Source organism: Protopterus annectens, chromosome 9.part0, assembly GCF_019279795.1.
Source record: "Protopterus annectens isolate FY-2018-M chromosome 9.part0, PAN1.0, whole genome shotgun sequence".
NCBI classification, from domain to species: Eukaryota; Metazoa; Chordata; order Ceratodontiformes; family Protopteridae; genus Protopterus; species Protopterus annectens.
In genome coordinates this window covers 902296246-902323401 of record NC_056743.1, presented here as the reverse complement: position 1 = coordinate 902323401, position 27156 = coordinate 902296246, and the positions used below count along the sequence as shown (strand labels likewise).

At 35.6% G+C, this 27156-nt stretch overlaps 1 protein-coding gene across 4 annotated transcripts in view; it reads right to left on the bottom strand.

Annotated features, from left to right (window-relative positions):
• The window catches only part of RBMS2 (RNA binding motif single stranded interacting protein 2), a 1165202-nt gene that overhangs the window by 196671 nt on the left and 941375 nt on the right, over nt 1-27156 (bottom strand). For all 4 annotated transcript variants that reach the window (XM_044083632.1, XM_044083630.1, XM_044083631.1 and 1 more), the window contains exons 9-10: nt 22534-22627; nt 6265-6312 (exon numbers count right to left, since the gene is read on the bottom strand). In XM_044083632.1, the coding sequence (XP_043939567.1) occupies nt 6265-6312; nt 22534-22627 (142 nt within the window). The remainder of the gene's footprint in view (nt 1-6264; nt 6313-22533; nt 22628-27156) is intronic.

Here is a 27156-nt window from a genome sequence, read left to right as displayed (position 1 = left end):
AAATCTGGATGGGAATAGAGGTACAGAGAAATATTGGGGGCAACAAAAAACTTAAGTTACCATTTTAATAAATGTGACAAAAAGGAAATGCTATATACGTGGCAAAGTGGGTCATGATGCAAAAAAAAAAATAATTGAAATGTTTTAAATGTGGACAAAACAGGCCATTTATGAATGGATTGTAAAAGTATAAAAGAAAATAAAGAGAAAGCAAGTAAAGAACAAGACATTGCTCAAGAGATAGAATAAGAAATAGAACAAGAGCAAGAAAAAGTGCAAGATAAGCAAATAATATAAAATACTGAGGAGAAGAAGAAAACATAATAAAAAAAAATGAAATAAAGGAATGTCACAGATAAGTGAAGAAGAAATGAATTGGAGAGTGGTGAAAGGGAGAGAAAAATCCATTGGGAAACGGGTAAAAGATATGAAAATAAAATTCATTCGTGTAGGTATGAAAGAAAATAAGAAAGGGAAAGGATAAGAAGAAAATAAGCAAGAAGATAAGGAAAATAAAGTAAATAAAGAGCTGAGGATTTTAGCAAATAATGTTAATAGTATAAAAAAGGTAAAATGAAGAATAATGTATTAAAATGGTGTGCAGCACCTGACCTGAACATGATTATTTTAGAAGATCAATATTAATAGAAGAAGGCAAATTACAAACCGAAAAGTTACAGGGGTAAGATTATTTGGAATATAGCAAAAGAGATGTTTTCAGACATAGGAATACTAGGCAAAAAATCAGTAAACATTTTGGATTTTACCTTGGTTATAATGGGTAGAGTAATGATAGTGGATGTGAGATGGAAAAGTCAGGTTTATAGAATTATAACAAACTACGCATATGTGACAAAGAAAGGGAGAGAGGATATGTTCAAGAAAATTCTAGATTATGCAAGTATAACCATGGACTTGATATTAGTGTGTGACTTGAACTGTGACTTAAGAAAAAAGGGGTGGTGATGTAAAAACAATATTAAAAGTGATAAAAAGTGGAAAGTTATATATTTAGAACAATAAACAGTGGACATGCAAAAGAAGTAATTTAAGAACACAGCCAGACTATTTTATTTTTCTGAAAGTTTAAAAATAATACAAGAAGGGAGGTATTTACAGGATTTTCAGATCATTTGGCAATTTGGATAGAGATTCAAGAAAGAAATGGATATTTTAAAATAGATAAAGGTATTTAAAAAGTAAAAAGAGATAAAAATGCGTAGAAATGATTAGGCAATTGGGGAAAGATCATGTAGGAATGAAATAATTCTACAAGAATTGGACATCATGGTGGAGAAGTTTCCAAGACAAATTACTTGGAATGGCAAGGTATAAAAAGAAAACGGGGAAAGAAAAAAATATAAAGAAGTAAGCAAATATGTATTTGCTGATTTAGAAAAAAACAAGATAATTTTTTGATAGAAATATATGAGATGACTCGAGAAGATCAAAAAGCATCTATCTAAACAAAGGTATTTTCTACAAAGGAAAAAATGTGGCACCTTGAGTCGTATAGCAAAAGAAAAAAGAATTATAGAGAAATAAAGGAGAAAGTGTGAGAAGTCAACAGGAACTAATGAATGTAGTAAAAGAATATATAGAAAAACATTTGAAGAAAATAAGATAAAAAGAAAACAAAAGGGGAACATTAAAAAAACTAACAGAACAAGACAAGCAAGATTTATAAAAATAAATAATAGAGGAGGTGAATAATACATTTAAGATTAGTAAATTAGAGTCAGCAACTGGACTGGACTGGATGGGATAGAATATCATACGTACAGAGATATGTTAGATTGCAAGAAGTTATTTTTTGTGCAAGTGTTAAATGAATGGCTGGAGGAAGGTTTTGGACAGGAAGAAATATATAATGGAAAAAAGGGAAAGAAGACACACGATATTGGAGGCTGATAGCACTTAATTCTGATTGCATGAAAATAACATACATGAGTTTGGAAAATAAAATATTAGAGGATACAACATTTGGAAGAAAGTGAAAAGGAAGTCCATTAATTATTGATGAAAGTAAGAGAACTTGTAGATGACATAACTAACAGGAAAATAGAAGTTAAAATTATGGCAGGTGACTAAAACATTTGACAAGATACAGCATGAAATGTTATGAGAGATAATGAACGTGAGAAGGTACAAAAGATTTTTGTTACAATGTATTAGAAAAATAAAGTAAAAACATTAGAGAATGGATGGTTAAGCCAGAAAATAAGACATAAAGTGTGGCATAACAAACAGATGTCCGTCGAGTAGTATTTTATTTGCATTGCTCATGAATGCGGTGGCTAGTAAAATAAATACTTCATTAAAGGTAGCAGAATATCGGACTACAGAAGGAATTAGAGTACCAATTATGTTCTCATAAGTGAATGATACAGTACAAGTAACAGAGAGCAAAGAATGGATGGAGGAAGCTGTTAAGATACTTAAAATATTTGAAGGCCATTGGCACGAGCATAAATGGGGATAAGAGCATAGGATTAGAGGAGGAAGAAGGTAAGATAGGAAATATTCAGTTTAACATGAAGGAGATAAAAATATTAGGTATAACATTTGGAAATGACATAGATAAAATACAGCAATGGAAAGATTTAATAACAAATTAAGATAATATGTTTATTTGGGAGGACATGCAAGTTGTCATATAAAACAGTGCATTTAATATATATTGTATTATTGGGAAAAACTGCATACTTGGCAAATGTTTTTATGATCTCTACAAAATGTGAGAAAGAACTAATGACAATTATATTTTCGTTTATATGGGGATCCAGACAGAACCCAGTAAAAAGAGGAATATTATATGTTAAGGAAGAAGGGCAGAGATTGATAAATCCGGTGGTGTATGCAGTGTCCATAAATTTATACAAAGTGTTGAGAAGGATGAAAGAAGAAACTAGGTCATTAATAAGTATAAAAAAATATGGTAAATGAAGAGTAAACTTAAGAGAGAAAAGTTGTGAATGGGGAAAAGAAAGAATATAAAGAAAAAATAATACTGTGGAAATAGAGAAGTGATATAGAGGGATAAAGGGAAACATGGTATTTGAACATAATGAACAATATTATGGTGTTTATCCATGGTAAGGAATTGAAGAAAAAAATGTGATAAAAATGAAAGAATGGTGTAACAATATGTACAGTGTGTGGAGATTTTTCATGGAGATTATTGATAAAAAAATTCCAACTAAAAGCGAATATGCCGGGTCTATATTATGACATCAAACATTGAATTAATCGACAACGTAAACTTCGACACATAAAAATCCAAATGTCTGCATTTCGAAACAACTAAATCTTGAAAACAGGAATGTCGAAGAATCATAGTTGGCCACACTGTTTAGTGATGTAATACGTAACTATGACATTGCATACAACTTCAAAAGTACTACAGTAAGATATTTAAAAGAATACACTACATTTCAAATGTTATTTGAAACGTAATAAAGGTATATGTTCATTTTATATTGTATAAATTTATTTGCGAGTGCGATAGCTATGCTTTTAAAACTATAGTACTATTAAGTATATAAACAAATGCACCAAATACATACACTAGTTTATTTTGGACAATTTATGATTTGTTTACTTGCTTATACATGTCACAAGTGGTTATTTACTTTGTTTTGCACTACATATAACTATATATAATTAAGGTGAGGAATAGGGTTGTTTAACTTTATTTTGTTGTTCACTAGCAACCAGGATGCGATGTTGGCCAACTATGATAGTTCAACATTTTGATTTTCAACATTTTAACATATCGATTATATTGCCTTTCGATGTTTACATGTTGAGGTTTATGTTGTCTGTTATTTCAACTTTTAATATGGTACTATAGACCCAATATGCCATATAAAAAATAGAATAGGCAGTTATTGTGGTGAAGTTGAAAAAAATGAATATTTTTTTAAAAGTAAAAGGGTAAAGGAATTATGGGAAAAGTTATGCAAAAACAATTACCTGGAAGGAATTAAGGAAGTGGAAAATAGTAACATAGATATGTTGGAATGTGGATATTATAAAAGTAAAAGAAGGGAATGCATTTGTAAAGAAAATGTTTTATGTAATATGGACTAAATGAAATGAAAGACTGAATGAGATAAATTTTAATGGAAAATTGATATTGGCAGAAATATTACAAAAAATAAGACTGTGGCTGTGGGAAAAAGGGTGGGAGTCATAAAATGGATGCATATGAAAAGAAAGACATATATATATATGAAGTTAAATAAATGATGAAAAACTGCTTGGAAAAGATTGTAAATAAATAATGCACAATATATAAATAATGTAAATATTGTAGATATTATATTTAATACAGGACCCCTACTCTCTTCAATGAGTGCCATGGGATCTTTTACATCCATATGAGCAACCAACAATTCGGGCAGAATGGGTCTCGGTTTAACATTTCATCAGAAGGACGGCACATTCAGGAATGCAGCCACTCCCCTTATGCTGCACTGCATTGTCAGCAAATTGATAATGATCTGTTCTTCACCAGAAAGTAAACACAAATACATTTAATAACCCTGGAACTACCACTTGCGATACCATGCTGGTCACCTCTGGCTTTGTCATAACTCAGCACCATTTCTCTAATTTTCCTTTAAGCCAATTCTCCAATTCTGCAGTTTAAGGCTGCAACCCCCAAAAAACAACCCCCCCCAAAAAAAACTGAGGTTAACTAAGGCTTTCTTTTTTGTGACCCAATGAAATGCCTTACTGAAGCTAATTCCCGTCTGCTCACTTTGTTGCTAATCAAGTTATAAAAAATTTCATATGAACTTGTCATTTATGTTTAGCACTGAATCTATACCGATTCTGTGTCACAGGTTACTGTCTGCAAATAATTCCCTCCAATCTTCTCCCTAGCTTAACCTTAGTACCTGGCAAAGTGAAAAAATCCTAAGAGGTTTAGAGTTCACAAGATCACACCTTTTCTAGCTTCTTTTGCAGTGACACTATTGCCTCTTGCTTTCAAGGGGTCTGCATCAAAACTTCAAAAGAGCTTATGCTCTTACATCAACACCAAATAACCAAAACCACACAATGTCGAAAGTACGAAACAGCAATTTTTTTTCCCATAGAAAAAAATCGCTGCTCCCAAAAAAAAAAAAGAAAAACATATCCACAGACAAAAAAAAAAAGTGGGGGGGTTATGCCCCCCCCCCACACTGAAATATACCAACTCTGAGATTGCACCACAGTGGAGGAAATGGTCAAGTCCTAACAATGGCCTAGTGATTTTGTTTTTCCCTGGGAAAAAAAAAAATCGTTCTTCCGGATGTTCGACATTCTGTGGTTTTGCTTATTTGCAGTCGATGTAAGACCACTCATTCTTTTGAACTTTGGACTTCTTAATATAGACCCCTTTCAAGTACTGTATTTACTATCCTGTTAAACACGATTAAAATTACTGATTTTACTTCTTTTAAAATAAAGAAGTCATATAAAGAAACACTGATGTATGTGAATAACTACTTTTTCCAGGTTAACAACCAAAGGACAATCAAACAATTTATAAAGGGTTGAAGCTTAATTGTCTTCTGGCTTCACTTTATTCCCAATCTCAACCTAGCCTGATTGCTGTAACAGAGCCAATTATGACTAATAAACCTATTGTCCTCTAGTTAATATCAAATTTCTCTGAGTTTTGTACTGACTTGCCAGTAGTTTTAATAAATAATTACCATGAGGAGTGATCTTTTAATGTAAACGGTACATATGGGTCTCTGTCTCTCCCTCACAAACATAACAGAATTTGCCACCCCAGTTCTTAGGAAGCTAAAGTGACTAAAATTTATTACTGAGAGTTGCTTACTCACATATTTCTAATGCCTGAATAATAATTTTGAGAAGGCCCTCTGTCTTTAATCATTTAAGAACACAGGCTCCATTAGAAATGGAAATTTATTAAACCTTTGGACTACATATCCTCTATCAGGCACAGTAATATGTTTGCTGAAATATCAGGTTTAGAATCCAGACTTAGCAAGTTAGTGTAAAAGGCTGTACCCTGAACTGGATGTATAACCAGCACACAGCACTATCAGTATCAGTTGTACTACACCTAAGCATACATATATTACTGATGGATTTTGCAGCTGTACACATACATACATACATACATATGTGCATATTATGTACTTTGGAAACTCCTCCCTGCTTTTGTTGTATTGATGCTAGCCAAAATGCTCAAAAATGCATCAAGAAACCAAACCAAAACAAAGAAAAAAGATAACTTACAGGCTGCATGAGGTACGATTGGTGATGCATCCATGACGGACTATGTACCTGCAGAGAAAATATAATGCATTAATGCAATCTGAAAAATAAGTACAAATGCATTATTCATGTTACAGCACAGTGCACCCTCCCCTTCACATTACTACATAATGTAGTCTGTAACGTTGCTAGAAAGTCTTCGGTATGAGATCAAGAAGAAGAGCACAGAAAACAAGTATTTGTTCTTAGGAAATTCTGCACCTTCCATGTCCAGTCTGTTGGTAAAGAGACATGGGCCCAAGCTGTAATGCCAGCAGTTTTGGGGTTGATTAACTGAAGTCAGAGGTCCAGATGTGGGAAGGCTGGATCAAGGACTGATGACTAGCTCTCCTTCTGTGGTTTGTGACTGAGGGGACCTTCCACTCCAAATGTGCTTCCTTGTGGAAGCCATTTGTAAGTTCAAGATGACAATTAAGATAACCAAGGGCAAGAGTGTAATGCTGGCACATTACTCTGCAGTTCAGAATGAAAGGGGGGTACACATCTACTCACCATTACATGTCTTGAACATTGTTACACTGTCTGGGATATGGGTTTGGGATGCAAAACAGAAATCCTGGAACCTCTTGGAAAGCAGCATCCTGTTACTCTTTCTATCATAGCCCTAAGATGGATCATCAGATAGTCACTTTGCTCCTAGCAAAGGGGAGCGTTCCCATTGGGTTAAGTAATCATCATAAACCACTGAGATGGAGTGAATGAAAGGGTTAGTGGTTTTCAGGTAAGCTTAATGGTCACCTTTACCATACTTAAACTAATGCTCTGATTTTTAAGGCTTCAGTAGAACCACATGTTTGAATTACTTATCTTGCCACTCTCCTAACTCCAAATGAGGCAAATAAATACACGTATTATTCACTAGTAAGTACATTCTAAAAGTGGTTTAAAGATAATAGCTAACACAAAGCTGAAGGCAGGTACCCCTGACTAACCCATACACTATAACTACAAAAATACAGGAAAAGAACAGATGCCAAACATTGCTGTTCTCCTATAATGCAGAGATGATTTTGTAGTGTTAGGTTTCCTGTCCTCCTTCATAATGTTAAGATGCTTGAGATACATAAATGTCAGGTTTGGGTGCACCTGGGCTCTTGACTGTAGGCTAAATAAGTCCACCACCACAAGCAGAGTGTAATGGTGATTCTTTCTCTAGGGGTGAGAACAAAAGTTGCCTCAATGAGAAGAACCAGGATAATTCTCTTTACCCTTTCTACCCATACGTTTAACAAAACTGTAGGAAGTACAGAAATAGTTGGGCATGCAAACAGAGTTTCTTACATAAGAAGCATTTCCTCTGTTCTTTCTGCTTGAGAATTGTATGCAGACCTTGGCTATTTGACAGTTGCAGTAGCTTCCATTTTATCATTAGTCTGCTTAAGGCAAGTTTGTTCAGAATCTGGTAATGCACTTCGGGGCATCTCCATCTTTGAATCTGATCAGATTCCTCAGATCTAGCCTGGAGGGCTCAACTTGGACCCTGAAGGGTTCTCAAATATGTGGGAGGGCAAAGTAAGGAAAAGGGACATAAAACATCAAGGAAGTGATGGCTGTGATCCTTACACTGAAAGCCTTCCCCACCTCTCTGCAGTACAGGGTTTTCCAGGTGAGGATGGGCAATAAAAGTGAGATGTGGTACATAAACAAGTAAGGGAGTCATTGTTTTTATCTGCCTTGCAAGCCTAGGAAATGGCTATGATTACTACAAGTTACAGTCCCTCAGAAATGATTGGGTTAGCAGACAGACTGAGCAGATCCCAAGCAACCTCCTACAAATAGAGCTAATTAGGGATGTTTTTTGGTTCTGACCAGGTTGTGGGGTACACCAGAGATAGACTTGTTTGTCTTTCTAAAGGTGGCAGGACAACAACTCCAGAAACAGGAAAATGGATGCCTTTTCTCTGAACTGGACTGGTTTGATCCATAACACTTTTTCTCCAAGTCCTTGATCCCCAGGGTACAGATTAAAACAGAGAGGAAAGACCAAAATAATACTGGCTGCGCTGCGGTTATGATTTCACCCAGAAGTGAGATGTCTCTGCAGTGAACCAAGTGCACGCTCCCATTCAAATGCTATCAGAATGTTGGTGACCACAGAGCAATTACAGGCTTCCCAAAGAAACGGAAATATGCAAGGTATTAAAATACATCTCTGTTTGGTGACATCATCACTCAGACAGCTGGGAACCATAACTGTCATTTATGTTTAAAACGAGTTCATTTTTTAATGTTTTAAACATTTATTTTAACAAATGTTTTTATACAAGAACAAACTCTCCTATGGTGTCTGCTTTAAACCTTTGCTCGTTTTCTTTTTATATGACTTTTTTTTTTACTTTAAAAAATCATACCAATTTAATCTAATACTTTCTCAATAACAATCAATACACAATTGTTTGCTCTGTCTTTGACCTCTGATATACCTATATGTGAAAAAGTACATTTTGTGGTGTTCTGCACAGTACTTCATAACTCTGTACATTTTGGATTATATTCATACTGCTAAGTTTCATTTCAGTTAAATTTTGGCTTGTGTGCCCCAAGGCATTAGCTGGCTTGAGGAGTAGTGTCATTATCCTAAGTTTATATATGTAAATTATTTATTTCACACACTTCCTCTGTTCTTATGCATCAGTCCTTACTGTTACCTGCATTTTCTCTGCATAACAGCTAATACTGGAACAATATCAGGCTGCAGGGTTAGTTTAGCTGTTTTTGAGACATGAAAGACTATTTACCAAAGCCTACCTATGTTTATCTTGACAGCCATCCACTTTACCTTTTCTTGTATCTGCATTTAAGTTATACACCAGCACGTGACACTAATTCCTGTACCAGCATGCTCTGTTTTTAGAGTTCCATTTTAGGTTCACCTTGTTCCCTTTTTTACATTTTTTTCTTCCTTGCTAAGGTATGCATGTGATACAAATAAAAAGGCACAGCAAACTACTTATGTTTCATACTTGAACAGTAAACTCTCTGTGTGGCATTAGCTGTTCACAGTGTACAGGGAGTTTGATATGACTTTACACCATTGGATGGATCGGACTTGCATAAAGTTATACATTTTATGCCAGTCACTTGGTTATACTGTCAGCTTCTGAACTGCACCTTGAGTCTGTACAGATGTAAATCACTCCACATCTCTCCATGGGGATCTCCTTTGCATGATTGAATTTTCACTTCCCCAAAACTTAAAAGGAAGAGATTATTTACTTTCATGAACACTCAGATCACTGGAATTTTACTCTGGGAAAGGAAACACTTGGCCACCATGGGGAACATTGCCTTTTCCTCACTGTAGTGTGATCTCAGAGTTGGTATATTTAGTTACGGGGGTGTAGGTGTCAAAGCCGCCCACTTGGGTGGACTTGATTTGGTTTATTTTTTCATAGTGGCCAAGTGGCTCCTTTCCCGGACTAAAACTGTGGTGATCCGAGTGTTCTTGAAAGTAAGTTTTTGGTGAAGTAGTCTCATCCTTTTAAATTTTGGATAAGTGAAAATTCAATTATGTGAAGTAGATCCCTCCATGGTTAACACACTTACTGTTTACTTCTACTCATTAACTGTGAGGCATGACAGTCACATAATTTAACACTCAACATTAACTACTGTGCACCTTGCTTAAGACAACAACATTTTTCTACATTAGTTCCCTGCATAACTTGTTCAGGTGACACTGAACTAAACCATGAACTTCCTGACACAAATGTCCATAAACCAAAGGTTTTTTCAGATGTGGCTTTTAGTGCTAGCAGTATTAACACACCAGCCTCTTTTTTTTAGCACATTTATTAAATTATCACTTAAGACATAGGCAGGAATACATTTGTATAAAAGAAAACAAACCACATTGACATTGTCCCAGCTACAAACATTATATGTCACATATGTTCTTTTGTATAATTATCATTAATATAGCATTACATAAATTGATCAATTCCTACCTTCCCTTAAATATTACTCCTCTTCCAAAATATTATTCTGCACTTATTGTTCAAACAATTTCCATTTGTCTATGTAAGTTGCTCATATCCTTTTCTAAAGATCTCGCTTCCAATTCTTTTATCTCTTACAATATTCATTACTTCAAATAAAGTTGGTTTATACTTTGATTTCCATTTTCTAGTAATTGCATTTTTTTGGGAGCCACCAAAATTAAACTTAATATGGTATTACTATGTCTAGGCAATTAAAATATTTCCTTACTTGCACCTATTTGTTCAACCAATATTTCTGACAGAGTACAATACAGAGTTTTTAGAGTTTGCCAACTCATAACACGCCAACAACATATGTTCCCAGTTACCTCTTTCTTCCCCATCACACCTCCAACATTTGCAGTCTACCTGTGGAAAATTCTATGGAGTTTGCTTGTTGTACAAAAATAACTATGCAAACACTTCCAAGCCAAAATCCTACATTTTCTATACTTTGTTTCATATTTGGGAACCACACATATGTCCTCCCATTTCTCCCGTGTAAATTGCATATCCAGTCACTCTTCCCAATCTTTTCTAACCTCCTCTGACTGATTCCCGTAGTTATCATACAATATTTTACATGCTCTACTAATTCTCCCTTTAACAACAGCTTCTGTTCTGAATTCAACTAAAATCTCTATCAGGGCAGGTCTTTCAGTTATTCAGATTTCCCTTTCTCTTTGCCTATAATCTGATAGCAATCCCTGATAGTGAATACAGGGTCTGGTCTAGCCTGAAGTTCAAATGTCTTCTTGGCCTCTTTTCATTCTGTTACCTTTCCTTCTCTAGTTATTTCCTCCCAGTACCTTGGTTCCTTTGCCATTTTTCTCCAATAAATTCCAGCCCCCTCTTGCCTATTCTCTGTGTCCCTAATTGCAGTCATCCCTGTCAGCAAAATCTCCTTTCTCCATGCTCATGTTAGCTTAGTTATTAGAATACTTTCTACCACTTTATTAATATAATACTCCATATGGCTGTTGTTATTCTCCTTAAGGATCTGCATCCAAAATCCCACACTCTGCTTATTTGTTGTATTCTGCCCAGCTTCATTATCACACCTTTCCACTTTGCATTATAGCTTTCTGTTTGTGTTGTTTATAGGAGCCTTAACTGTGTAGCTCTAAACATACTTTTAAAATCAGGTAGTGCTAAACCATGTTGTTCTGTTGGGGGGATCTACTTACCCCACTTCACCCTTGCTCTCTTCCCCTCCCAGATAAAATCCTTTGACTCTTACTGTCCAAAAATTCTCCTCGGGTTGATGAAAATATGCCTGACCTGTATGCAAAACTAAAAAGACTAAAAACTTTTTCATTGCTTGCATCTTACTATCCATATCCATAAACAAGTGCTTCCAGTTTCTCAGTTTGTTGTATTCTCTTTTATTTAGTATCTTCCCAAATATCCTTAGTTAACATAACAGAATCCTTTTAATCTATACTCCTAAATACTTAATTTTATCATATCCCCCAAATTATGGGTATTGCTGAACCAGTTCATGTGTGGGTATGTAGTTTGCAGTTTCAGCCTTTCTTTTATCTTCATTAACTTTATATCCTGAAAAGACTATCCATAGCTGCCATATCAAAATCCTTTTTAATTCATACTCCTAAGAACTTCATTTTATCATGTCCCCATAAAAACAGATAGTGCTAGACCAAATTGTGTGTGAGTAGACAGTTTACAGCTATTGCCTTTGTTTTAGCTTCACTGATTTTGTATCCTAGCAGATATGAAGAGAAAGACCAGCACTGGTAATGTTTTTAGTAGAATCTAGAACAGAAACTGCTGTTAAAAAAGGAATAATTAGTACAGGATATAAAACATTGCATAACTGTAAGAATCGACTAGAGGTGGTTCGAAACGATCGGAAAGAGAGACTGGATAAGCAATTCACAAAGAAACAATGAGGTATACATGTATATCTTCCAAATATGCAATAAAGCCTAGAGGATTTAGGGTCTTTTCTGGGAAGTGCTAACATAGTTATTTTCATACCCCATGTAGACTGCTGACTTCAAAGAAATTTTCCACGGGTAGATAGCAAATGTTGGAGGTGTGATGAGGAAGAAAGAGATAACTGGGGACATATTTTTTGGGAGTGTAATGGGTTGGCAGCCATTAAAAATTCCCTGCAGATTGCTCTGTTGGAGATGCTGGGTGAGCAAATTGGTGTAACCACGTCGATGATTTTTTTGAGCTGTGATACAGAACTGGAATTATCTGTAAAGAGCAAGGCCTTGCTGAGTCTAATTATGGTGGCTGCCAAATAAGCAAGTACTACAAAATGGAAATCAAAGTCTAAACCAACTGTACTAGAAGTAGTGACTATAATAACAGAGAGAAACAACTGGAAATGGAATCTTTAGAAAAGGGTGTGAGCAAATTACATAGGAAAAATGGGAATTGTTGGAACAATACATGAAGAAGAAGCCAGGATTTGAATGAGCTATGTAATGTTTGACAATGACTGAATAGGTTATAACTGAAGTATAATGCTTGTAACAAATGATATGTCAATATGGTTTGTTTTCATTTATCTAAATTTGTGACTGCTTATGTCATAATGATAATTTAATAAAGATGTTTCTTGTTTAATAAAAAGGAAAGAATGAGTACAGCAGTGCTACTGCAGCAAAAATCAAACTATACCCAAAGTTCTACTTCTAAATCCTCAGTCCAGATTGTATCCATCTTTATATGTTAACAAACACAATGATTTAAGGTTTCATTTAAATCATTCCATAGAGGCTGTATGCATCTAATCACTATCTTGAGTCCATAACTTCCGCTTCTACTTGATACTTATTTTCATAATATCCACACACAACATTCTGTAATGTCAAATCATTCCGAATGCCCACTCTTCATTGTTATAAGTATTCCCCAAAACCTGACCATGTTTTGCCTTCAAAAACAATTCTACTCTGCACACACCCTGACGCATTTTAGGAATGGAATAAAGGCTTTCTGAAATTGCTTTATATTCATACGTCTCAGTCACACCACATTTAGCAGAGTACTCAACTTTTGCTTCCAAAAGTGTGCCTGCACTGTTGCTCTGATTTGCCATTAGGTGGCTCTGATTTCTCCTTTTTCATTGGCTCAACTGTAGAGCTAATGAAAGAGAGTTTTCCTGGAGCTTGTCTTGGTCAAAATGGGTCAGTAGCACACATCTGTGGAAATGGATGGTAGCAAGATGACTTCAGGAAGTGGTGTGGCAACTTCTCTCATTCTGGTGTCAGTGTTCGTAGCATAGTGCAGTGACCCTACTTTTAATACTCAGGGTTTGTTTTTTTGTTTAAGCCAGTTTAGACTACAGTTGGATAGTTTTCTTCAGACTGGTTTGTAATGTAGTCCATGTGAGAATTTATTACGTAATGCGAGCCAATTAATTGATTTAGCAGTCTGCTGGATTATGAAATTACTTCTAATGATTTTTGATGGTCACAGCAGTGTTAAACTTAGCACCAGTCTCTTAAACTGCACTTCAGGATTCCTCCATTTCCATCAACAGCCTCCGTTTTTTTTTTTTTTTTTTTTTAAATACGTTTCACTATTGTGGTGCATTTGTAATCAGTTCATACTATAGTACACACACCTACACATTCCTTCTTTACTCTTCTAATATGGGCCTGGTTCTGAGTTGCCCTGAAGCAGTTCTTAACTTCTTACATTACCATAAATAGTTTAAACTATCAGTTAATGAATGCAGTTATTAAGATTAACATGGATATTATTAGTATGCACACACATAGCTTTTTAACTAGGTCACGACTGGCATTGTGTGACATCACCCCAATTTTACAAAGCCGACTCCTGATTTTTACACCCGTGTTCTGGTTATTACATATGTTTGCTGTGTGTATATACATGCAGCTGCTGTTGTATATGACTTGCATCAGCTTGTAACCTGATATGGATTTATATCCACAGTTTTACCTTTAGGAAACTCTTAGGGTTAATGGCTACCTGGTCATTCTGACCATCACATACGTCTGTTATCCTGTAGATTACATTCTCAGAATTACTTGTCTGTGTTTTTACCTTGTTCATATGCTATGCAGTACTTTTGTATTGTTAATGGTCCTGCTGTCTGTACTGTTTGTTTCAGTGGTATATTATCATGTTCCACTTGTATTCTTTACTGTTTACTGCACTTTTCAGTCTTCTTCCACTCTGCTCTACTTTATTCTTTAGTTTGCTACAGTTTTCTCATTCCATCCACCACTTACTAGCTGTGCTGTCCTTTTGATATTATTCCTTCCAGGTGTCTTCTCAAATGTGGATCATTGTGTGTGTATTAATATTACTGTGTAAAGGAGAATTGTGTGTGTGCGCGCCCATGTGTGCATGGTAGTATTAATATTCCATGCATGTGTGTCCCCCCCCGTATTAATATTCTGTGTTTGTGTATGTATGTACGTGTAATGCTGGCTTCTTTGAAGACAAACCCTTGCCAGAGCTGTCCCAAGGGGGGGGGGGGACACACAAAAAAAAAGAATATGACATATGGAAGGAAGAGAGATGTTGCATATTGATTTCAGGCAGCAGAATAGTTAAATGTCCACAAGAATACACACACACACACACACACACACACACACACAAAACATTGAGAGCATATTCACATAGACTATAACTGTATCACTATAGTCCTGAACCTCTTCTGATGTACAATGCAAGAATTACTGCAGAGTTACTAAAAGACCACACAGCAGGTAAACTGTGGAATGCAGTCTTCATACCTCCCTGCTCTGACTTTATACGGTAGAACTACAAGCGCCAAAATTTTACAGATCATACCCCCAACAGGGTGAATTAATTAATTATGGCCCCACCCTTGTGGGGGTGTGAATGTATGTTTAAGCAAATTTTAAGTTCTATGATTCTGGACTTTCTCCAATAATTTTTGATGGTCCCTGGCAGCTGAGAGGTACATTTACATTTCATTTGAGATTTCAACTGTAACTTCCCATGAGTCATTATTCATATAAAATCATACACTTTATTGCTCTCTACTCACTGCAACCCCCCCCTTTGAATAGCCCTTCACTTTTCCACAGGGAGACCTTCCCAGAGTGACACTACATATTATTTATTTATACCACCGCTTCCAATCTGTGAAGTTCTCTTCCTGTGTGCTCTCTAACACTAAATGTTGTTATGACCGAGATTACACCACCCTCTACATACTACTTTGCTTCTTCAGGATCATTTCATACCACGAGAAAACTGTGGCTCATCCCCAAAACTTCCTCTATACTTGACTAGACTGTCGTAACTTGTAGCATATAATGTAAAAGTATTGAGACAAAAAAGAAAAAAAAACAGGATTTCCCTTTCAATAGGAATTACACAACTCTATATACCTGCACAGTAAATTTTGACTTCCATTTGCTCTAGAAGAGAATATATTTTACCAAAATAGCTCACCTTACCTATCAACATGCTTTATTAGATAAACTTTTCTTTCCTAAAAGACCATTTAAAAGTTTTCCAGCTTGTAATGACGATTTTAAAGTTTTGAAGATTTCTTTCCACTTGTCTGCTGACACTTGCAATGTGTGCTGAAGGTAATGCTGAATTCTGAATTGTCTTCATAACATACTTCACAAATCCTTAGCCATTAAATAAATCTTTTCTGATACCTAAATGAAATATTTAAAGTTTAAGCCCATGTGCTACACAATGGACTCCATATTGTATACTTGCAGGAATGATTCACATTAAATGGTCGGTGTTACCCTATGAATCTGAGACAAAGGGCTTGTTTCCTTGCTCCAGTCTTGTTTTTATGTACATGTACGATCTTTTTACAGAAGTTGTACTGAAGTTTTACAAATTTGCTCAACTTGCATAGATTTTCCAGTAAAGTTCACAGAAGCTAAGATTTTCTAAAATAAAATAAAAAAAAAAACACTCCGCTTCTAAGTCTTAATGACAGATTCCTTTTGACATGGAGTTCTTTAGGTTGCAGTTTAATTCCAGTTTAAGAAGGCGTGCTACCTAGAAGCAAGAAAGGAACACAAACATTCAAATCTTGTCTTCCTAGACAGATGCTTTTTACTGTTGAACAGAATTAAATGTACATAAAATTAGATGTTTAAAGAGCATGGGCATACATTTTTTTACTATTTCATTTTGGTATCCATGTAAAGGTGGCTTTCTGTTTCTAGAATGTGTAGGTTTTCTTTAGTTACAGCTGTGGACCTCTATTTAGTTTATAAACGTGTTTTTGTTTACTGTGTGCGGAGCAGCTATCCAGTTACTTCCTGGTTCCATGTCATCCAGCCTCCCCTTCTGATGACGCAGCAGTGGGGAGAAACAGTTTGTAGTGGGAAGGGATGTTTTCTGTAGTATGCAGCAGATTTTATGACAAAGTAACCAGAATGCAGCACAGTTAAAGAATAAATCAGTCCGTTATATTCAAGCGAAAGGTGACAAAAGTAAGATAGAAGAGGTTAAGATTCTTAGTGAGGTGTACAGTGCTTGGCATACAGTGCAGTAAAATTGTAATAAATAGTTATCTACCAATGAAATGCTCATCTTTAAGGAGAAAACTATGGATGTGTGCATCACTTCAATGATAGCCCTACCATTCTCAGTTGCCAGACTTATTTACTATTTATTTTTACAGTAAGAGAACAAAGTTAGCCAGGTCGAATGATTAGCCTTCCTGTTCATTAATGACTGTCAATGGCTACGCCAGAACATGTTGTGGGTAGCACAACTGTAACACAAAAGGGGCAGTTCACATGAGATACAGCTTGCAGGTGAAGTGCTCTACATATGAAAAGCAAACAGGGCTTTGCATAGTAGAATTTTCAAATATTTACATGATATAGACAAAGAGATGAAAATGCACTTGACAGACTTGGATCTGAATGCATTTTTTTTTCACTTTTAGAAAAAGTATTGAGAATGAAACAGATGGTTCTTAGGGAAACAATTTTATAATATAAGGACTTATTGTGGCAGTTAAGACTGAATGCCAGACAAACATCAGGTTTAAATGATTGTGTCTCAATATCAAGTGGTTATAATGGCAAAACAGTAATACATCTGTATGTGTTTTACAAAATTATTAGGTTTCACATGTACCATAAAATGGATATTGTAAAGAATATAATATAGTTTTAATTTTTATATGTTTATCAGTATAATCTTCTTAAAATGCGTAATATATATATAATCAGTTTATTGTCTGTTGTCAGTTGATGATATGACACCATATAATTACATAAATAAGACCACTTGAATCAGAAAGTAGTGGTAATTGTTTCTAAATTGTCCTGAAGAACAGTGGTCTCCAACTTTTTTTGCACCACAGACTGGTTTCATGTAAGAACATTTTCCATGAACTGGCCATCACCTGCACATAATAAGCAAGCAGTAATGCCTGACAAGGGTGTGTGTTAATGTGTATTCAATGGTAGAAGGCCTCTACACCCCTGGAAGGGCATTAATTGCACATTAACACACACACCCTGGAAGGGCGTTAACTGCACATTACCATACACACCCTGTCGGGCATTATTGAACTTAAGAGTATTGGCTCTCTGTAAAATTGTTGTATTGTACTTATTTTTTTAAGTACTGTATTATTTTTTATATGTTTTTGATATAAAATAGTTCTTCCTAGTAATTTTTCAGACTTGCTGTAGTACATGTCAGAGGTGTTGGAGGAAGAATTTTATATCCAAAATATAACACTTAAAACAATTTGTTTTTTGGTCCCTTACTCCTAAAAGATTTGGTCTGCTGCCACTCATTGGAGATTGAAGTTATTAAATAATGGCATACATCTGAATTTAAGACTGCTATTTTCTTCAGAAAATTCATACTAACACAAATCGTTTTAGTTAAAAAAGTCCATAATTTTTTAAGAATAGTAATTAAAATCTGTTCCTATTTTTCAGCCTTTGTTCCCTCTTTAATTAAGGGTTTATCTAGATTTCTTCAGCTGAATGGTCCAGAGGTATCCAAACCTCTCTACTGTTGCTCTCACTCACTCTTTCACGCACATCTCTGTTTCAGAAAATGTATGGTAACACAAATCCTAGTAATCAAGTAGAATATGTTCATACTTTGAGCCTTTGCCCCCTGTTTATTTTAGGTTTACCTAGATATCTTGAGCTTAGAGTCAACTGAGCATACCTTTCAACTGTCCAAATTTTTGGCTTGTATGTTTGGTTCCATCTTCATAAAATGTGTAGTTTTTTGGCAAATGACTGGGTGCTGAAGTCAATAAATTACAGCCATTTGAGTTTCAGACTTCATATCCTTCAGATAATACATGCTAATGAAAACTCTGTTGTTCTACCAACTTTCTAAGTTTATAAGAGGAATATTTAAAACCTGCCCTCATTTTTAGTCGTTTGTCCCCCGTTATTTGTGGCTCTGTCCAGATTTCTTGAGCGGAGAGGTATAGTTGAGAAGTATGCAAACCTCTTAACTGATGCTGCTGCTGCTGCCAGGGATCGCTCTCACTCTTCACTCTCTGTCTCTAACACACACACACACACACACACACACAAACACACACTCAGAGTCTATTCTGCTTTCGTGCATGCATTTACTCAGATATGCAGACAGAAAAACACACACACACTTTTTTCGGTTTCATTGTTTTATTTTACACCAGGTAAACCGCAAAAAGTGCTGCTTAGCAAGTGTAAAATAACTACGCGATTGATCTCACTGTTCACTCTCTCTCTCTCTCTCTCTCTCGCACATCTTCTGCTTTCATACACACACACATTCACTCACACACACGCACGCAGACAGAAACATAAACATACACATACACTTTTTATGTTGGGCACCTGACTGTTGAGAAAAAAAAATGTTATTCTTTCTGTGTGGCCTGGTAAAAATAAAATTGATAGTGGTGGGTTGTTACGCTTCTTGGCTTTTTTGAGGTTAACTTGCTGTCAAAGTCTATGACTTCCACAACTAAACAGAAAAGAAACCACATTCTAAAGACTCCTAGATGACAGTCTTTGACTGCTTCTCACAATAGTCTTGTATAAACTGATCTATGAAGAGAACCCTGCCCGTTGCCAACCAGGAAGACTGGTTGCTGGATAACATTCTTGACAAAAGAGCATTGCAAGCAATGTTACATGTATAAACAGAACAGAAAATGTCAGCGACAGAATGTACGAATACAACTATCAACCATACAGGTATCAGCTGAAGGGGTCTACTTTGTTTCGTTGAATCTCATTTCACTGAATTTCATTTCACCCTGACAACTTCACTGAAAACTCAAATTACTGAAAACTCATTTCACTGAATCTCATTTCACTAAACTGAACTTAGTATATATGGCGGTATGTAGAGTACTGTAAGGCAAGTAAAAGGTATATGTCCTTTTCCCCACTGTAGTGTGATCCTGAAGTTAGTATATATAGTTATGGGGGTGGGGGGGCATAGCCCCCCCGTTTGTTTTATATTGTATTTTACCAAAAACTTCAAAACAATACATTTTAAACAATAGACGTGCATAGTTGCAACACCAAAGACTAACTCCCTCCAGAAGACAATATGGACTCAAACTAAGTGGGGGCCACCCACACCCCCCAATGTGGGGGGGCTGTGCCCTCCACAACCACATAACTATATATACTAACTCTGGGATCACACTACAGTGGGGAAAAGGGCATATACCTTTTACTTGCCTTACAGTATTCTACACACTGCCAAATACACTAAATGCAATTCAGTGAAATGAGATTTGGTGAAATGAGTTTTCAGTAATTTGATTTTTCACCGAAGTGGTTGGGATGAAATGAAATTCAGTGAAATGAGATTCAACGAAACAAAGTAGACCCGAGCTGAAGAATACTATGTTCTCCAACAACCTACTGGTGCTCCACATCCACCACAGTAGGAAAGGGTGAACCAAGGCAAGTATGTTTATGTTTCAAGAAAAAAGGACTTATTGTCTCGAAGGAGCTAGTGTCTCACTGCAACTTGCAGCAGTCTAATCATTACTTCTGAATGAAAAAAATACTTTTCACTGATGTTTTCAACTAAAGGTTACCACTGTAAACATCAGAATGTCTTTAACAAAGACCTCCATCATTGGACAGATAGGTAATAACTGATTGCAGGATATGGTATAAAGTAGGGGAAGTTCCCCAATAGCCTGGTCAGATTTTCCCCTAGTTGTTCAAATACCACCCCTCATCTTCCCATTAGGCCAGGGACCTCTTTTCAAGGACTAACCCAGTCAACAATGCATAAATAAAAGTTCAGAATATGGGAACTCTTAAGGGTTCTTAACCTGGCTGCACATATATATATATATATATATATATATATATATATATATATATATATATATTCACACACACACACACACACACACACACATACACATATATGCGAATACACACATATACACAAACGTGACACACATGTATGTATACATTAACAAAACACACAGCAGTAAAGATCCTGAGTTGAGACGTTTTTAATTGTGAAGTAGGCTGTCATATTCTACAAGCCCAGCAATGAGCACTATAAACCAGCTATTCCTAAGCCAAATACAAGCTTAGCAGAAACCCCAGTACTGTGTGGCCATTCTGCAGGCACAGGAAACTTGGGACCCATAAGTTATTAACTATTATACCATGACCCCCCATTAATATTCCAAAACGTGCACGCTGATTGGCCAGCGTGCACGTTGTAAATCAACTTATACTAATGGAAAAAGGTCCGGTCGCCCGGACTTTTTCCATTAGTATAAGTCTCTTTTAAAACACTGTCTCGCTATGTTAAAAGAGTTTAATATAGCGACACAGGTTTAAAAAAAGCAACGGAGATCTCCGTTGCTTTTTTTAAAGCTGTCTCGCTATGTTAAACTCCTTTAACATAGCGACACAGTGTGTAAAAAGCAACGGAGATCTTGCTTTCTCCGTTGCTTTTTTTTTAAACCTGTCTCGCTATATTAAATGGGTTTAACATAGCAAGACAGCTTTAAAATAAGCAACGGAGATCCGTTGCTTATTTTAAAGCTGTCTCGCTATGTTAAACCCATTTAACATAGCGAGACAGGTTTAAACAACGGAGAAAGATCTCCTTTACTATGTTAAATGGGTTTAACACAGCAATACAGCTTTAAAATAAGCAACGGACATCTCCGTTGCTTATTTTAAAGCTGTCTCGCTATGTTAAACCCATTTAACATAGAGAAACAGTAAAAAGCAACGGAGATCTTGCTTTCTCCGTTGCTTTTGGCCACAGCTCTGATGTACTGCGTAGGCATGCGCAGTACATTAGAACTGCCGCGGATACCAGCCAGCTGTGGAAGGGCAGCAAAGAGGCATTATACAATGCCATTATTTAAAAGTAATTATTTCTTTTCTTAAATAATGTCATAGTATAATAGCAATAACCCACTTCTGGGTGTGGGTAATGTGGGATTTTACCCATGGTTGTCTTTGTTTGGTCCCTCGGGACCAAACCACGCCAACCATGGGTAAATCCCGCATTACCCACACCCAGGCATGGATTATTGCTATAATGGGGCCCTACAAATGATGAGACCTTACTTTGTTCATAGCTGTAAGCTAGACTGCCAGGTTATACTGCCAAAGATGACACCTTGTATATTTCCTCTGACTAGATTGTGGAATCCTGTTCATCTGACAAGCTGAACAGTATGTGTGCAAAGTCATACCTGCCCAATACATTTTTTTTTTGTAAGTTTCAAGGCTGATATGAGGCAGCAAAACCGTTACATTTACAGTAAATATGGATATGTCTGTTTTTTTCTAACTGTTCTGTATGCAACTAACATGTGAAGCCAGGCCGTGATTAGACTTTTTCTGATGCAAGGCCTGGCAAGAAGAGAAAAAAAAAGTATTCAATTTTCTGTCTACAGTGTTGACAAAACTACAAAAAAGGGGCTTGAACTTTCCATATGAAAAGTCAGTGTGTTTGAGCTAATGATGAGAAGTTCACTTCATCAGGTACAGCCACTCAGTCTGAAGAATTCCACGGTCAAGTAAAGTTGAAAGTGCACCTGTGTGTGTAGAGGGAGTACATAGCACTAGAATTATCTGCAAGCAGGAGGGAGTACAAAGTTGCACCTTAAATAAACATTTAGTAATCTGTGCTTTAGTTTCATGCGTTTAGGCACAAATCTAAAACAAAGGATTAAATGTTATTGGACCCTTGTTGCTGAAAGCAGCAGTAATGTATCTAACTCATCCTTGGTATTTAAAGTACTTACCTGATAGGAGGAAACAGGAGAGGGGATGTAGGGAGAAAGTGGCGTTTGCGTAATCATTCTGTTTGTTGCAATACTGTATTGAGGTGAGTAAAATCTACAGAAAAAAATGAAACCAAATGTAAGTAGCTGTACTATGAGCAGTCTTAAGCATGATGCATTCAGTATGCAAAGAACTTAAACAATTTCATTAGCTGCAACAAAACAAAAACTGTTATTCCAGGTGTTCACACTTGCATATCTGCAGTTGCTGAGTTTATACAGAACAAAATAACTTGGCCACTAATATCAGATTTAGAAGTACATAATGTTTCAGGCATGACAGTGCAAGACACCAGCAAAACAGTGGCTGGTGACTCAGTACTTATCCACACGAGTGTGAGGAACAGGGTCTTTATACTGTCATTTGCAGTCACACTGGAATATGTACATGGCTTTCCAACATGTGTAGTGAGTAGGGGTTAGTCATAAAATTACTGGAGATGCAGCTGGGAATATGTTTCTGTCGAAATTCTAAGTATTGCTTTTACACTAGGCTTCTACCAGCCAAGCTTACTTCATTTCCTACAATCCTGAATTAATCACTGGTGGAACAGTAAGATTACTTGCCTATGATGGGAAGAACCACTGGTGCTTGGAGTAAAGGTGCTGCCGAGGCCTAAAGGAACTGTTAGCATAGGACAGAAGGATGACTCTGTTATGGTGGCATGAGTCTGGAGGTAACCAGTTCACCCAGGATGCTAAATGCGCATCCAGCTGTGACAAAGAGAAGGACAGAAGGGGACAGAAATGTCTGGGAAAAATCTTGAGCTGGGCTTTGGTAAACTGGACTAAGTTTCCTGCATATTTCTGGAAGCTGAAGCCATTGGTGTCCACTATTTGCAGAGTTTATAACATCAAATTCATTCCTGAATCTGAAAGTAAATGGGACTTGATTCAGAAAACAAATGAATCAGAGATGAGTTCAGTATTTTATAACACTCTTGTGGCATGGCAGTATGTCTACAACTACAGTGACATATTTAACTGCAGAAAAAGAGGAGGCTATAGACTTAACTCTCAACTATTATTTTAAGTACAGTACTGTGGTTTTGCCCCCAGTTTAGCCTTGCTGTTCTAGTTTTTTTACTTGAAAACAGAATCCTGACCGACAGCAAAAACAATGCCAGCAATGACTTCCTATGTGGAAAAGCACTTGACAAATTGTAAATGATCTAGCTGTTCTTGAGTTGTGATCTTGCACACTACACACACACACACACACCAAGGTTTCAGTCCTACTCTCTGTAATACACCATCGTAATATGCTTTATGTACTGACTGACTACCTGAACATTGTCTACTTAAATCTTGTAGCTTAGCTTCTCTGTCTGTCATTGCTATGTCCTTCCATTTTACACACAGTACTAAGCCGTGAGCATGTGTTTGAAAAAAACTATTTCTTTACAGTTCTATGATTATGAACAAGTTACTGAACACAACTAAAAAATGAAACAAGGCTGCCTCTATTAACCTTCAAGGTTCCCTTGTTATTTAGTCAGAATAGTACATAAAAATAGCAGTACCATTTTATTTTTTACAGTGCATGATAGAGTATTCTGTTCATCTCCATTTCTATGGTATTATAATATGACGATTCTAATTACAAAATGGTTTACTCATCCATGACTACTATGAATCCCTCCTCAGCCCAGCAATCTACACACATAATACCTGGCCAGTATAAATAAGAATAAAATCCCTAATAAGTTCCTTAAGTATATTGTTAAAGAAAAGAAATAATAATAAAAATGTAGTAAATTATAATTAAACTAATTGTGTAAATAAGATAAAGAATACAATGGACAAATTGAATAAAATTGTCTTTACAATGGAAGAAAAACCATCATCAAAATGATTATGTTGCCAAAATCCAATATATTATTCAATTATTAACATTACCTCCTATGAAAACCTGTAATAAATATGTTAACACTTTAATTTTGAAATTTCTTTGGTTCCCTGACAAACTAAGAATTGTGTTAAATCATCATAAAAGAGACTGAGAAGTAGGGGGAATAGGACTACCAGACATAGAATTATATTCATTATCATCAGTTATGAAAATAATATGTGTCTGAATCAACAACATATATATAGGTAGATGGAAAGAACTTTTAGGAAACCCTTTTATGCATTAAAACTGTAATATATATACACTAATAATTATCTTGTATTAAACAGCTTATTTTGGTTATTAAAGGATTGCATTATAGGGAAAAGTCACAAAACAAGTGATTCTTACTTCATTTTGACTATATTAAATACTTTTAGCAATTTTACTTATAGAAATCTGGCTTACAAAGCATGGATTTTCCTTATGTTTCCTACAACATATACTCCGAGTAATAACCCTACTTCAGATTTAAAACAATGGTTGCCTTAAAAGAGAAGAATCTGTTGTATTGGTTTTAGTTAATGAAAGATGAAATGCTGCGCTCGGTAGATTACATTAGGAATAAATATGATTTGAATAAAGATATGTGGTTAGATACAGAATCTTGTAGACTATATACAGAAGGAGAAATTAAGTCAGTGCAACCAATGTTAAGGGATCATATCCCAAAACAGACTGAATGTATCATATTTTTATTGCAGCAAAATTCCTTGGGACATTGACTCTTGTCCAAATTGTATAAATTGGTAAAGAGGGAAACTAAAACATGTAATGATACATACTGGAACTATTTTACCCAAATCAATAATAGACCACCAAGTGAAGAAGACAAATTATTTCTATTATCATCTAAACATACTACTTCATCTCTTAGATGACATTTGTCTACATGGAAGGTTTTACATAGGTCCTTCACCCCTCATAAAACTGAATTGATGTACAAGAAAAAGCAACTTTGCTGGAGTTGCAAGAACAAACTTAAAGCAGATTGGCAACACGTTCTTTGATTGTTTTGTTTTGATTCCTTTTTGGAATAATATTCTTCTTTACCGGCATTTTTGAAGATACTTTTTTTATCTAAATCATTACTTATTTTTAATTCCCCTATTCCCACTTGTGTTAAAAGAAAAAATATAACATATTGTGGACTGACCACATCTCCAGAAAAGTGATCACACAAAACTGGAAAAATGAATTTACTCCCTCATTTAAATAATCTATAGGTTTAGCAACTGAAGTAACTCATCTAGAAATTCTTACAATCAGAGAATGAACAGAATTACCTCTTGCTTCAATGTATGGACACATTTTAAAGAATTGCTTGACAAGCAAAAAAAAAAAAAAAAAAAGTACAGACATGCATGACTAGAAGGCTGATGGACACTCTTGTAAATAGTTATTTTCTTTTATGTATTTATAAAATTAGATTTTTTTTCTTTTAAACACGTATGTATATTTCTGATCACAAATTTTGTAGTGATTATGTTTTACAGGTACTAAAAACATTTTAAAAAAAAAAGGATGTGGACAATGTACATCACATTTCTGGTCCCACAGAATATGGTGTTTTACTGTACTGTAACTAAATACCAGTCTGTTACCCAAACCATACTTAAAAAGTAAATTCAACAAATATGGCACAAAATATAGGAAATGTATTTAAAAAAATGACAATGTAGTTTCATTTAATTTAGTACTCATTTCCATGCTCAAATGTCAAGTATATCAGGAGAGACAAAAAAGAAAAAAGTACAATTAAACTACTTACAAAAATGGACACTATGAAGTATGACTATTACAGCCTTAACTAATTAGTCTATATTAAAGAAGCAAAAGGTTTTTCTTTACAAAGAACATAAATGTAAATACTTCAAGATGAAGAATAATGCATTCTTGTCAATATTAAAAGCAACCTTAACTGCCAGTTGTTACCACTGTTCCACCTGGTACTTGTCATTCTATAAATTATATCTCAGTGCCCAGCTGTATACTATCTCCTTATTTGACCTTGCTACATATTTGTATACTTGTTCACAGATTACAGTTATTTGTATGTAGTAGTACACTTTGCATTTAAAGTATTCTATTGTTTACTGCATTTTGTCTGTGCAAATTCCTGTGTACATTTGTGCCTTTTTTGGTATTGCTTTACCTGTTGATCTTGGTAATGGCTGAAATTGCGCCAACCTATTAACCCAGTTAACAAACAATACAAAGCTAGGGGCTTTTGTATGTCAAAAGTAATAAGCCATCAGCATCAATGTTTACTGCTAATAGGTCTCCTCTACTCCCCCCAAGCAACACATTCACACTGTTGTCATACCCTGCACATCCCCTTCCCAGTTTAAAAGGAAACGGAAACACTCAGGTAAACAATGTGGCCTTTCAGGATTTGTTTTGTGGCATATTATTGTCTGTGTTAGTTAAAGTTTTGAGGGACATTGAATGCACAGACAATATTGGGGTGTGCAGATACAAAGCTGCCTTGCAACACTTTTCCAGGGCAGTAGTTTTATGGCAGAAGTTTATGGATTAATTAGGAGCAATACAACTGATGAGTTCCAGCTAATCGCTAATCAAATCAATTACTAACAAACCACATGACTCATAGGGGAGCATCCTTATTTAACATTCGTGTGATGACAGATTCAATGTTGCAGTCAAAATTAAGCAAAAATGCAGCAGTGAAT